The following is a 14,436-nucleotide window of genomic DNA, read 5'->3' on the forward strand; positions in this document are numbered from 1 at the left end:
TTATTATTTATTTTTATTCTTATTTCTTCTCCTTCTTCTTCTTCTTCTTCTTCTTCTTCTTCTTCTTCTTATTATTATTATTATTATTATTATTATTATTATTATTATATTTATTTATTTTCTCTCTCTTCTGTTTCCATACTTCTGTAAAGCTGCTTTGAGACAATGGGAAATTGTTAAAAGCGCTACACAAATAAATTGAATTGAATTGAATTTCAGCATATTGCTGTTGGCTTTGCACGTTGAGCATTTAATTGAATAGTCTTTAGCACACAAATCTAAAATAAAAAAAAAAAACAATTATAATCAGCATTATTGATACACGTGTACTGATGAATAATTGAAAGAGTTACAACGAACATATGGCAACAAAAAAGAAATGTATAATATAATATAATGCTGGAATGATTGCATTCTATATCATATTAATAAATGCAAATTTATTAATATATTAGAGAAAGAAAAAAATCTTTATTCTCTTTAAAAAATAAAAAATAAAAATTATTCTAATGTTTTTTTGTTTTTTTTTTGAGTGTTTATCTAGTTTTCCTAAACTGATGTTCTTGTTTTAATTTGCAGTTTATTAAAAATTATGGTATTGTGCTAAAAGTCAATCTCTGAAAAGCAATGTCCAAAACATCTACAGTGTTTCTGAAAAGCAAATGCACATGTCAGGGCAGGTCACTAATGCTCTTGATTCATCTGGCAGCTTGACAAGTGAAACCAAATCCAACTGAAATAGATGTTAATACAATTATTGCAAGAGTCAAACAAGTTTTTCAGGATAACCAAAAGAGTTTCTGTTTTAAATATGACACTAGTTTCTCTTTTGGATTTAATGCTCCCCTAAAGTTGTAGGGGCTTAGATCTACAACACAAAGGACTTCCGAATTAATTACTTATAGTGAATTCTTCAATTCAAAGGTAGGATCAGGAAGATGAGTTGTTTTGCTTTGACAGATTTCATGTGGTTTATTTTGGAATTTGCTTCCAATCATACTGCTGCAAAAAACTGGGGGAAAAAAATGCAAAAGAAAAATGTCTGGATTGGGATCCAGGACAGAGATCAGTACAGACTACAGATGATGATTTGTTGTCTAAAATGTGGACAAATGCCAGGATTTTAATTGTATTAACTAGATGACACTATATTTATTTACGGTATCTAAATAATTGACATCATTTAAAAATGGAAAAAATGATAGAGGAGATCCTTGGCTAAAATTTAATAATGAGGAAAAGAGTGAATTCTCATTTACTCATAGAAGCAAACAAATGGCCATGATTTCTAGACTCTCCAATCAAATGAACTATTTTGATGATATTTATTTGACTTTAATCAGAGGTTGATCTTGTGCTAGAGAAGTCATGGTTATATAACAAACAATTTCAAAATTGTACATTACTCAAGTTCAAGTACAGTTTAAACTGGTTTTAAATTTTAATTGGAGGTTCATGAGTTCTATTATATTTGTAATACTATGTATGTAAGTATTAAAAACTATAACCATATCAACTGGTTGTACATTTCCCACCTTATTATTTATTTTTTTTATAGTCTTCACAACTGAATTGTGTTCATGTACTATGGCATCAGTAAAATAAAAAACTATTACGTCATACTGTGCTTATTACATTTAATTGGAATTTAGCTCAATGGTTAAGGAATTCAATTACTGTTAAAAAAAGAAATTATGAAATCAAATTCTATCATCACCAAGTTGCCGCTTTTGGGCCCTTGAGCAAACCATCAACTGTTCAACTGAAGCCTGTTCCTCAGTTCTAAGGCAATTTGGATTCAAGCTTCGGCCAAATGAGGTTACTGTAATAACTATAATGGCCATGGATGCTGTCTAGCTTCATACCAAATATTATTTCTTTTCTCTCTCAAGATATATATATATATATATCCAACACTCATTGTGAGCAGTTGTAGCATAAGGTTAGAAGAGATGCGAAAAAAAGCACAATCAGAATCTAATGGCTATTATCATGAACTTGCCAGTTTTAGTGTCAAATTTACTTACTATTCATTATATAAGCAATATCTGGTACATAAGCGATTCATTCATTCATTCATTCATTCATTCATTCATTCATCTTCTACCGCTTATCCGAACTACCTCGGGTCACGGGGAGCCTGTGCCTATCTCAGGCGTCATTGGGCATCAAGGCAGGATACACCCTGGACGGAGTGCCAACCCATCGCAGGGTACACACACACACACACTCATTCACTCACGCAATCACACACTAGGGACAATTTTGCAAACTCCACACACACACACACAAGGTGGAGGCGGGAATCGAACCTCCGACCCTGGAGGTGTGAGCCACTGTGCCCCCCCCATAGAAGATTCAAAACATAATAAATGTAAAGCGTGTACCAGGAGGGTCTTGCATTTCTTGGGATTCGCATGTGAGATTCTTGAATCCAAGCATTAACAAATTTCATAGCTGTTTTTAAATGCTAGCAGCTGCTGTTGCAATCCTTTTGCTAATTATTGAAAAACATCATTTTAGATTCTGCAAAATGTCAGCCTTCTGGAGACAGCTGAGTAAAAACAAGATGCCCCTCTTTAAATGTAAGTTTGATTTCTTTTTGCTGTGGTCAGATTTTCTTCTCAGCTATTCCTATTTAGCTAGACCATATAAAGTATTTAAAAATGATTCTAGTGACCAAACTATCCATTTAATTGTACAATGGTACAAGGAAGGTTCACATCAACCGACTCTTCTGTTCCAGCATCTAGATAGTGGAATATGAACTTCTGAGTCACTGGCAGTCTTCATATAATGTCTAAAGCCTTACCTGTTCCTGAAATAAATAAACTAGCGCCTAGTGAATCAGTATCAATGTAATCATTGAGAAATACTTCAAAAGCACTTATGTGTGTATACAGTAAGTGTTTATATAACTGGATAAAGGGTGTGAGCAAAATACATAAATGTAAATACAAATCCCCAGTGTTTGGAATGACACACATCAAGCATTTTTCGTTTTAGGTTTATTCAATAAAGAACCCCATTCCAATTCTGAAGGTAAGATGTTTCCTTTCTGGCTATTATTTATTTTTTTTTATTTTAATTATGCTTTCAAATTCTATTTCACGTTTCACATTTTTGTTCAGATGACAAAGACAGTGCTGTCGGTAAGTTTTCTCCTTTTTTTTCCCTTCTTGCCTCAAGCTTAATATTCATAAATACATTATAAATCTTCATAATCATTAGTATTACTATATATATTCTAAATAATACCACAGGTAATGTGTTTAAAATGAATGGGGATATGTCAGAATGTTGTTTGACGTGTATTTATTTAAAATTGGAATACGACCCATATTCAAATTTCAAAACTAAAAAAGTTCATATTTGAGAATTAATAATTAAGCTTAAAAGAATTTACAATTAATATTTACAATGGTTGATTAAGTTGTTTTTTTTTAAATAGAGTTTGATGAACCATGGAGAGAAATAAAATGGAAGTAAGTATAAATTCAACTCCAGGTGGTTAATTTGCCACACAATACCGCTATCTGTTTGTCTACCCTTATAGTCTAAATCTCTGCCGTGTGAGCGTGTGATTTAATGCCTTTAATGCTGGATGTGGGTAGTGAAATGAGCACTTTGTCTCCATGTGTAAATTCCCATATCCAAGTGCCCATATTATACAGTTGAAATTGAATCTGTTCCAAATTCTTGAGTGAAAAATGCTTTGTGTGTGGAACAGTGAGCTCTAAGGTTAAGACTGTATTTATACTGAAATACTGATAGTATTTCAAGGTCTCTCCTCCTAATATTCTTGGTCATTGTCTAGGATGACACAAGACTTGCACTCATATAACACAAATGGGGAAAACCCCGTGAAGGTTTGAGTCACTTATCCAAGTTCCGCAATTCATTACTAACAAACTTACGATTCATGTTTATTTCAAAAGTTTGTTTAAACCCTTCCACAAGGCCATGTTAGCACTTATATTAACTCATCAAAATATTGAGACTAGAAGTACTTATATATTTCACGTCCATGAAGCAAATACTAAAATGTGACTAGAAGTTTCACATCAACTTGTTTATCACTGCTCTTAACAGCTCTACGTTTACAAGGCCATTAATATTTTTACTGCAATTCTTCCTTCATTAGCAAAAGTGAGATAGTACAAGAGTTGAAAGAATTTGAACTATCCAATCCAGAAATCAAGCATCTCCGATTTCTGATGACTGGACCTGTTGGGTCTGGGAAATCCAGCTTTGTGAATTCAGTCAATAATGCATTTCAAAACAGAATTACGAACAAAGCAGTCATGGCGACAACGTCAGAAACCAGTTGCACTGAAATAGTGAGTATTATTCTTTATGTTACCTTTTCATCGTTACTTCTAGAGTAAAACAAAAGGTCTGAAACTTGGTTTTAACCAAAGAATCGGTTCCTTAAACTTTATCTTTAAACAGGAAATGAAAGCACATTGCAGCCAAAGTGCAATATGGGGGAATAAATTATAAAACCTGACACAAAAGAAGCAGAAATAAAAGTCTGCAATTCACAACATATGTGTTTTTATTTATTTTTCACTTCAGTTCAGAAGCTACAAAATCAAAAATGAAACGTCTGGAACTTTATCGTTCGTGTTCTGTGATACTATGGGTGTGGAAAAGGGCAGCAAAAAAGGAGTTGACGTGCGTGATCTGAATAATGCCCTGCAGGGCCATTTGACTGAAGGATATCAGGTAAAATAAAAGTTTAAACCCCCATTAATGATATCTGAATGTGTTACTATTCCTAAATGAATGGTAATTGATTAAAAAAATAGCTTAATATAAACTATAGCTGGCAGTTAGTAAAGATCATATCAAACTTATTGTTATTGCACCATATGTAATCATTAAAAATCCTCAAAGTGAACATGAGCACATTCATTCTGTACAAAGACAAAAGATTTAGATTTCTTTTTTTTTTTTTTTTAGATTTCTTTAGATTAAAATCCACCTTTCAAATAAGCTAGAAGAAAAACTGGTATAGATGGTGAGGCAGCATTATTGCTAACTATATGTGTATCTAGTCTAGATTTATTTTTACATACTGCAAAAATTGATTTAATTGGCGCTATTGACTTCTTATTTAGCCTTTGGAATTTAGCAATTTTTTCTCAATTTACTTCATGGGTTCTTCTCTGTTTACAGTTTAATCAGCACTGTTGTATAACTACTGATGACCCAGGTTTCAATAGCAAACCTACACTGGAAGATAAAATACAATGTGTGATCTGTGCTATATCAGGAAACACCATTTCTCAACTGGATCAAGGGGTCATTATCAAAATTAAACAAAACTTTAAAGAAGCTGCAAAACTTGGTAAGTAGGTCTGAAAAATCTAGCCAATCATAAGAGCTGTACTTTTAACAACGTACAGTACTGATACCATATGAAACGTTTATCCTTTGAGTCATTTGCGACACTGTAGTACTGTAGACACTGTTACACACTTACCATGATTATGAGCTGAAATCTACTGTAAAATAAAAAAAAACAAAAACAAACAGGGATCCAGATAACATGTTATTTTAATATATTTTAATTCAAATATAATGAATGACAACATACATCATTAAAACAGCAGTTCTTTAGAAACATTACCAGCTTTTTTTTTTCAAATGGCAGGAATCTCTCAAGTTATAATCGTGACAAAGATCGATGAGTTCTGTCCTCTTGTCAACAAGGATCTGAAAAATGTCTACAAGAGCAAGAAAATTAAGGATAAGGTTAGTATTGATGAAGGTGCAACAAACAGGAACCAGAAGTAAATGATTGCATAGTGATTGCACAAGCTTTCTTTAGGCAAGTGATAATATGAACCAATGGGTTGAGCTGAATTTCTGATCTTTTTTCATACGTGCAGATGAAGGAGTGCAGTAACTTCTTGTCAGTCCCAATGACCTGTATCTTCCCTGTGAAGAACTACCACGAACAGACCAAAACAGACGACGACATCGATGTCCTCCTTCTCTCAGCACTCAAACAAATTCTACATTTTGCCAATGATTTAACTGAAAAGCTCTAAACTCATCACACTACAAAAATGACTCTTAAAAAAAAATGTTCATTTGGAAGATTCGACCTAAATGTAACAGCTTAGAAGCAAAGAAAAGAAAGTCCTTTGGTATAGTCTACATATGTACTGAGTCACTTTAAAAAGAAATTGTTAGAACTTTCTGCTATTAGAGCATATAAATTAGCTACCTAGCTAACCAAGACTGATAGTCAGCTAATCATGTAAATAACAAAATCCGAGGACTCTATATAAATAATGTGGCTAAATCTGGGCTTTATATGATTACCATCATGTGAATGCAATTAACATATGCATATACATATTCATACTGTATATATAACATCATTGTTCATTTTTAGGCTTACTAATCATATGATTATTATTTGTGTATTTATTATTCAATGTTTTGTTTTATTACATTTTACAATATTATTTCACAACTCATAGGTATCCATGCAAGTACTAATTACGAGGGAAAAGGGTGTGATTGAATAAGACTTCTTGTGATTTTTAATATAGATGGCTTTTCTTCATTAGCTCTTATAGAGGTATTTTTATTAAAACAAATATTAAAAACTATCATTGTTTTAAAAGCTTTTTTTTAAAATAGTTGTAAAGATGTTTGGGCAGCCAGGGGAAGTTTGTTCCACCACCTAAATGTTGGACTGCAAGACTACAATTAGCTAGCCTGGTCACGGCAATAGACTTGTATATTTCTACTAATACAATAGTAAAATAGTCCTCTATTCAAGACTAAGACTGCAGCAGGAAAATCAGTTCAAGCACACTGACTGCTACATGCAAGTTTACATGAGATTTAAAATTCCTAGTTTTCTAGGAATATTAAATATTAAGTTTTCACAGGTTCAGCCATAATAACTTGAATAGTGGGGGATAAGGGCCTTGCTTTAGGCCCCAAGAGTGGGGCTTGAACCCTGAGCCTCCTATTGACAATCCAGAGTCTTAACCACTTGAACCTCCGCTGCCACACAATGGACTAAATTTGCATGCACCAGCTGGCATCCACACATTTACTTTCAGTTTTAAAGGCTTTGAGCTATTGACACTGGACTTAATAAGTGAAACTATTGTCATCTCTCTTTTAAACGTTCACTTTCGATTTTATACGTCTACGAGCTATCTACACTGGACTTCTTAAGAAATACGTCTATCATCTTCTCCCTTTTAAGGTTAGTGAAAAAAATTAATGTGTTATTAAATAGGTTTATGCTATATCATGTATGGTAGAATAACAATGTCAGATTTTATATGTATTGTTTAAATCCAAAACAAACAAAAAAACCTTTTTAATGTTTTCTTTCTTTAGTACAGGCCGCAAACGGTGTATTTGTTCGGATAAATCTTTAGTACACAGATCAAGTAAATAAAAATATACAGTATTAAGTGATTTAGAGAAATAACAGTGAAAAAACTCAGCATATAATCTTTCCTATAAAATATCTAGGATTTTTTCCCCTTTTTTAGAAGGGAAAACACTAAAAACATTCCATATTTAAACTTTGTAAAAATGCATTCCTCTTGAAATTATGTAACACTTACTAATCAGTAATGTTTAATTTTAGATTCTGCTGCTGTAAAAGTTTCCCATTCACCAAGTTAAAGAAACCATGTCTTTCTTTTTGAATAGTAAGTTTCTTCTTCTTTTTGAGAATGATTGCATTTACAAGTTATGTAAATGATAGAAAAGATATAAATGTGTCAGATTTACTGATTAACATGAAAGAAAAAAAATATAGGCAATCATGAACTGAAGTTCTGGTTTTATTTTGCCACAGAGTGGAACAAATGGTGGTACGGTGCTGAATGTAAGTCTTTTTTCTTTGGATGCAAAGATCATAAAGAAACTTGACATACAAGTTATACAAGGCCATACAAAGCAACTATCTTACAAAGCATTTCAGGCTGTGTCAACAAAGTTTATTCCAAGCTGTTAAAGCAAAATTTCATCATTTCTAAAAGACGATGTTTCGTGTTGATTCAACAACATATGTCACATCTCATTTAATCTAATGATATTAAATATTATGTCACTTCTGTAAGACCTGCTTTTCTACTTTTCTTTGCTTTTCTACAGTCTTTCCGAATGACTGGAGAGCAGTAAATTGGGAGTAAGTATGAATTCAACTTTTGCCATCAGTTTACAGTTTGCAGTTTACATCAGGATGAAAATGGAAAATTGGACAACTGTGAATCAGTGAAGACCTTTTATTTACTTGTCTTAAAGTCCAGTAAGAAAAGAGTTTTGCACTTTAACCTGATGCTTCACAAAGTCATATATATAAAAAAATTCTATTATCATCAGAAAGGCAGAATGCATCAAAATTACAAGAGACAACTGCAGGTTAAAACTCAAAAGATTGTGTCAAAACTCTGGCAAAAGAGTAGGCTAATCATGAATAGAGAACCATGGATTAAATTTGAAAACACAACTGGACCAGGGGTAGGAAGATTAATGGAGTTAATAGCGGCTGATAAACTTTAGAGCAACAGATGTTGTTTTAAAAATGTTTTACTACCTTGTTGGTAAATTCTGCTTCATTCATTCATTCATCTTCTACCGCTTATCCGAACTTCCTCGGGTCACGGGGAGCCTGTGCCTAAATTCTGCTTCATTTTGTTGTAATTTTGTTTTATGCATCAACTTACTGACTGCCATTTGTAATTTCTTGTACAGCAGTAAAAGTAAGCTTGAAGGCAGTTTGAGAACTTTCACCCCAAGTAATCCAGATGTCAAAAAACTTCAAATCCTACTTCATGGACCTATCGGAGCTGGAAAGTCCACCTTTATAAATTCCCTCCTCAGCGTCTTTCAAAACCGGGTTGTTTCCAAAGTGAAAACAGCAGCATCATCATCCACCAGTTGCACAAAAACTGTAAGTATTTTCATGACAAAAATGATGTCTAAAATGTACTGTTTTTTCTGTCAAATTATTTGTATCTAAATATCTTGGCAATACTTATTTTCTGACAGCAAACACAGTTTAATTGCAAATTATAAAAGCTAGGAAAAACAGAACATCCTCGAACCATTTAACGTTGATTGCCAATATACACTGCTTTCTTGTTTATTTGATGTGAAAAAATCAACAACAAAAAACAAATGTGTTGCTGGCATATATTTCTATCCTGATGATCTGTTCCAGAAAGACCCTGGAAATGAAGTAAAAGCCATACAAGAAGCAGACGTGATATACAAAGAGTGTTTATTTTGGCCAATTAAAAATAAAATAAAACAACTCATGGCATAATACTAGACAAGTATTTTACACAAGTATTATAAACGCATATGTTTACAGGTAATACCTGTCCGCTTTATTCCCCATTGTAGTACAAAGGCTATGATATCAAATGTTCACCATCTGGAACTTTGCCACTCACCATATTTGATTTTATCGGTCTGGAACACCAAACAGAAAATGTTCATCCTGATGATTTGAAAAATGCACTGCGTGGACATTTGCCAAATGGTTATGAGGTAGGTCAAAGGCTTTAATATCAATAATCAGCATCATACTAAATTGGTGTATCTATACTTTCATCATACACCTACTGTCCATTTTATTAGGAACAACTGGACCCCTGCTTATTTATGCAGTTATCCAAACATCAATAAATATCCGTGACTATGGCTCAGGAACAGAGGCTGGCAGGTTGGCCTCAGTCTGTGCCTCAGAAGCAGAGGCCTTTAGGTTGCTTTGTAGTAAATGATCGAGCAGGCTGTCCCTCCCCAATAACTTCTCTAGGACCATTCCTGGCCTCCTGAACACCATGCTTATGGCATATACACTTATGGTAGGCAGGGGTTTAAGAGCTGTACCTGTCAGGCCTGGAGCACACACCTGAGGAACAGATCCTCTTTGCCATTAAACTGGGGATCTAAATTAAACTTCTGTGTGAATCTGACAAAACTATGTGCTGGTATGATAACCCTGGTACAGCACTACTCAAGCCATCTTGCTGTGTGTATTTCTATTTGTGTGTTCTGTCATATGAAGTGCATGAGAGCTTCCCTTTATTACATCTAAAAATAAATTCAGGGCAATGGCAAAAAGCAGGTCAACAGAGGTTATTGACTGCACTGAAGAAAAGTGTAAATGAACACAATGGCTGGCTGGAGGATTTTCACTTGTTCAAGGTGGTACCGGAGACTTTCATATTGTATATACTCCAGAAAAAACTCCACAAGGGGGACATCCTAGAGAAAGGATCAGGGGGGTACCTAATCCTTACCACTCAATTCTCTCGGCTCCACTCTCCATTCACAAACTGGCGTTTGTTCATAGCCACATACTATCAAACAGCACTAACTAAAGATGGTTGTGGTTACAAATGATCAGAAGGGATAGATGGCCCAAGGAGCTTTTACAGCTAATATTTCATCATAGCTGGGTAACTAACTATGATGTTGGTGTGATTGGTTAGCTTAGTTTGCTAGTTAGTGCACATGCATTTAGCTCAAATAAAATCTACATCAAGAGACTAGTTATGTTATACTAGATATCTATGTCACGTTCTTAAACAGTTGCCTATAAGACAACAAAGCATCAAAACTTGTTTGACTTCAGTTACTATGTAGTGTCTCTGTTGCATCGCACATGTTTGAAAGCCAAATAGCACTCCCTGTCTTTTAATATTAATCTATTACAATTTTAGTTAATGTTAATATGATTCCTGAATAGTTCTAAAATTTTTCAAACAGATTATAGCCCAGAGGTTCAACATGTTTACAAATACATAATTAGGAAATTATAAAGTAGACTTATAGTATGTGGTGCATACACCAATAAACCTTACAGCAGCAACAGTCTTCACAATATTTGCTCTCTATTTACAGTTTGCTCCTGACAAGCCATTGTCTTCAAATGACAATCGCTACATCAAGAACCCCTCAGAAGGAGAAAAAACACATTGCTTAGTCTGTGTTGTGTCAGCCAACAGTGTCTCTCGAATGACTGACACTGTCATTGGCAGGATGAAAATAGCTTTGGAGGAAGCCAATAAACTTGGTAAATATTACCCAAAAAACATTTTTAAAAAAAAAGTACAATAATGTGGCACAAGCCAGTTATTGTGTGTGTCTGTGTGTTACCTACATTAATATATTAATGCAGTGCTACTGTAATGAGACGTCATAAGGCTGATGATCCATTTGCAGCTTAATTAACAATTTTGTAAACAAACAGGCAAAGTGACGGCAGGCAAACACAACATCGTAGAGCAGGCAGAAATCCTAGTCGAGAAAAACAGGCAGAAGGTCAGGACAGGCAGCAAACAATCGAAAACCAAAACACAGAAACAGAATCAAAACCGGAACTGGAAATAAACAAGGGAACGCTCAGACCGATTGCAATGGCAGGTGCACCAACCGTGACAGCTATAGGGATACATTAGTGCATGCATTCTAACAGGTTCATTAAGACAGTACCATAGTATTTCTACCATAAACTTAAATAATGAAGTGCACAGGTTGTCTTATTATGATTGAAATTTGTTTCCACTCATATGTCGTAATAGAGGTAGAATTTAAATAATTAGAGGTATAATTTTAATATTGGCTAGGAATAGTAACACGAGCTCTATTGTTACTTGTACAGAAGTAACACATGCCATCTTGATGGCTTGATAGTTGACAGTTTAGATGAATCATTTGTTAAAAAACAAACAACAAACAGACAAAAAGCAGAAGAAACTAAGTAATTATACACACACATGGCTATCAGTCTTTTTTGTTTCTTTTTTGTTTAAAGAGCTTGTTAAAATTTAAATATATAATTTTTTATATCTAAATTGCAGGAATCCCTGAAGCTGTTATCCTGACTATGAACGATCAAGCCTGTCCAGCGGTTAAGTATGATGTGAAAAATATCTACAGAAGCAAGACAATAAAAGCAAAGGTTAGTCATTATGCACATGATGTGTATGTGTAAAATAAATAGAGAGAGAGAGAGAGAGAGAGAGAGACTGTATCTGAGCAAAACGTCATCCTAGCTAGGGTCTTGGTGGAAATCTTTTCAAGAGGCAAGCACACCATGCACACATACCTACCATAACCAGATACTAGTTCACCTATATAGTTCAACATATATCTCAAACACATGTCTCTGTGTGTGTGTGTGTGTGTGTGTGTGTGCAGATGGAAGAATGCAGTAACAGATTACAAGTTCCAATGACCTGCATTTTCCCTGTGATAAATTACCACGAGGAGATAACGACAAACAATGACACTGATGTCCTCCTCCTGCTGGCACTGAAACAAATTGCACATCTTGCCAATGATTATGTTGAAATAGCTTAGAATTCTCTCCATAAATCTGTACAATTGTATACATACAAATTGCTTTTAAAAATGTGTATGTTCTAACCTATATATCTTATATAATAAAGGTTTGTGGACTTCTACCATCATAACCACCTAAGCTTTATGTAAAGTACATCCCATTACAGATATAGTCCCTTTGCTGTTATAACAAGCTTAACTCTTCTGGGTAGGCATAACTCTTCATAGGTAACCATAAATCTGAGTGGACATCCATGACATGTGGAGTCCCACAGGGCTCAATTCTTGCACCGTTCTCTTTAATTTGTATATGCTCCCAATTGGTCAAATAATGAAAAAGAACCAAATTGCTTACCACAGCTATGCAGATGGCACCCAGATATACTTAGCCCTGTCCCCTAATGACTACAGCCCCATTGACTCTCTATGTAAGTGCATTGATGAAATTAACAGTTGGATGCGTCAAAACTTCCTCCAGTTAAACAAAGACAAAACCGAAGCCATTGTATTCGGAAATAAAGATGAAACTCTCAAGGTTAACACACACCTTGACTCTAGGGGTCTAAAGACACAAAATAAAGTCAGAAATCTTGGTGTAATTTTAGAGTCTGACCTTAATTTCAGTAGTCATGTGAAAGCGATAAGCAAATCAGCTTACTACCATCTCAGAAATATAGCCAGAATTAGATTAGATTTTGTCTCAAGACAGGACTTAGAGAAACTTGTTCATGCTTTCATCACCAGCAGGGTGGATTATTGCAATGGACTCCTTACTGGGATCCCCAAAAAGACCATTAGACAGCTGCAGCTCATACAGAACGCTGCTGCCAGAATTCTGACCAGAACCAAAAAATCTGAGCACATCACTCCAGTCCTCATGTCCTTACACTGGCTTCCAGTTACATTTAGAATAGATTTTAAAGTATTGTTACTCGTTTATAAATCACTTCATGGCTTAGGACAGAAATACATGACAGATATGCTAACTGAATATAAACCAAGCAGACGACTCAGATCATTAGGATCAGGTCAGTTAGAGATACCGAGGGTTCACTCAAAACAAGGTGCATCAGCATTTAGTTATTACGCCACCTATAGCTGGAATCAGCTTCCAGAAGAGATCAGATGTGCTTCAACAGTAGACACTTTTAAATCAAGATTAAAAACACATCTGTTTAACTCTGTATTTACTAAATGATCACTGTGCTGCTTCACAATGACTGCACTTTTTATCCAAATCACTTTTACTCCTGTTTCATTCTTTTTAACATATTTTAAACTGTTTTTATTAAAATCACATTTATTTTTTTTTATTGTTCTTTGTTTTTATTATGATTTTATCGTGTGTCTCTTATTTTTACATATATGTTTTTTTTCTCTCTTATAAATTGTTTTCTAATTTCTATGTAAAGCACTTTGACCTCTGTGTATGAAATGTGCTATACAAATAAACTTGCCTTGCCTTGCCTAGGCTTCTGGGTCCACAAGATTTGGGAGCGTGGATGTTGGGGTTTATAAGAACATCAGCAACAGCCATCAAATTATTATAGAGTTATGATTATTATCAGGACCTAGCAGCTCTTTGTCACAAAAAGATGTATATATATATATATATATATATATATATATATATATATATATATATATATATATATATATATACACATAAAGCCTTTAATAATTGAAAAATGTCCATCAATTATTTTCACTTGGTCAAAACTGTACTGGAATCTTTTATATTACATATATTATCATCCAGAAGGGCATCCTGGATACTGGCAGTGGTGGCTCAGGTGGTTAAGGCTCTGGGTTGTTTTGCTCTGGGAGGATCAGGGTTTAAGCCCCAGCATTGCCGAGCTGCCACTTTTGGGCCCTTGAGCCAGGCCCTTAACCCTCCCTGTATCATAGCTGCTTCTGCGCATCGACCCCAAACTCCTCAGTCGGTATGATCGCAGAAAAGTATTCCACTGTGCTGTAATGTATAGTGACAACAATAAAGGCTTCTATGCCTTAATTTCAATTCAATACTATATGTACATGTATTCTGTACTATATGTACAGTATAGTCGTATACATGATCTTTTTGTA

At 34.4% G+C, this 14,436-nt stretch overlaps 2 protein-coding genes across 2 annotated transcripts; both read left to right on the top strand.

The window, feature by feature from the left end:
* The first annotated feature begins 848 nt into the window (after positions 1-848).
* On the top strand, positions 849-6,589 carry LOC132861477 (interferon-induced protein 44-like). Its single transcript, XM_060893014.1, has 10 exons — positions 849-924; positions 2,524-2,585; positions 3,007-3,042; positions 3,132-3,152; positions 3,452-3,485; positions 4,145-4,340; positions 4,579-4,728; positions 5,182-5,353; positions 5,660-5,760; positions 5,898-6,589. Exons 2-10 carry the CDS (start codon positions 2,534-2,536, stop codon positions 6,057-6,059), a joined length of 924 nt encoding a protein of 307 aa, XP_060748997.1. The 5' UTR covers positions 849-924; positions 2,524-2,533; the 3' UTR covers positions 6,060-6,589.
* Positions 6,590-7,161: 572 nt separating this feature from the next.
* On the top strand, positions 7,162-13,835 carry LOC132861478 (interferon-induced protein 44-like). Its single transcript, XM_060893015.1, has 9 exons — positions 7,162-7,240; positions 7,634-7,697; positions 7,847-7,876; positions 8,146-8,179; positions 8,746-8,944; positions 9,400-9,546; positions 10,906-11,077; positions 11,865-11,965; positions 12,205-13,835. Exons 2-9 carry the CDS (start codon positions 7,679-7,681, stop codon positions 12,364-12,366), a joined length of 864 nt encoding a protein of 287 aa, XP_060748998.1. The 5' UTR covers positions 7,162-7,240; positions 7,634-7,678; the 3' UTR covers positions 12,367-13,835.
* Positions 13,836-14,436: the final 601 nt, after the last annotated feature.

This window comes from Tachysurus vachellii, chromosome 18 (assembly GCF_030014155.1).
Source record: "Tachysurus vachellii isolate PV-2020 chromosome 18, HZAU_Pvac_v1, whole genome shotgun sequence".
Taxonomy (NCBI): domain Eukaryota; kingdom Metazoa; phylum Chordata; class Actinopteri; order Siluriformes; family Bagridae; genus Tachysurus; species Tachysurus vachellii.

Coding starts and splice junctions, on each gene's coding strand:
- LOC132861477 (XM_060893014.1), top strand. CDS start 2,534: ATGTCAGCCTTCTGGAGACAGCTGAGTAAAAACAAGATGCCCCTCTTT. Junction 3,153..3,451: donor TGACAAAGACAGTGCTGTCG/GTAAGTTTTCTC, acceptor TTTTTTAAATAG/AGTTTGATGAACCATGGAGA. Junction 5,354..5,659: donor TAAAGAAGCTGCAAAACTTG/GTAAGTAGGTCT, acceptor TTCAAATGGCAG/GAATCTCTCAAGTTATAATC.
- LOC132861478 (XM_060893015.1), top strand. Junction 11,078..11,864: donor GGAGGAAGCCAATAAACTTG/GTAAATATTACC, acceptor TCTAAATTGCAG/GAATCCCTGAAGCTGTTATC. Junction 11,966..12,204: donor GCAAGACAATAAAAGCAAAG/GTTAGTCATTAT, acceptor GTGTGTGTGCAG/ATGGAAGAATGCAGTAACAG.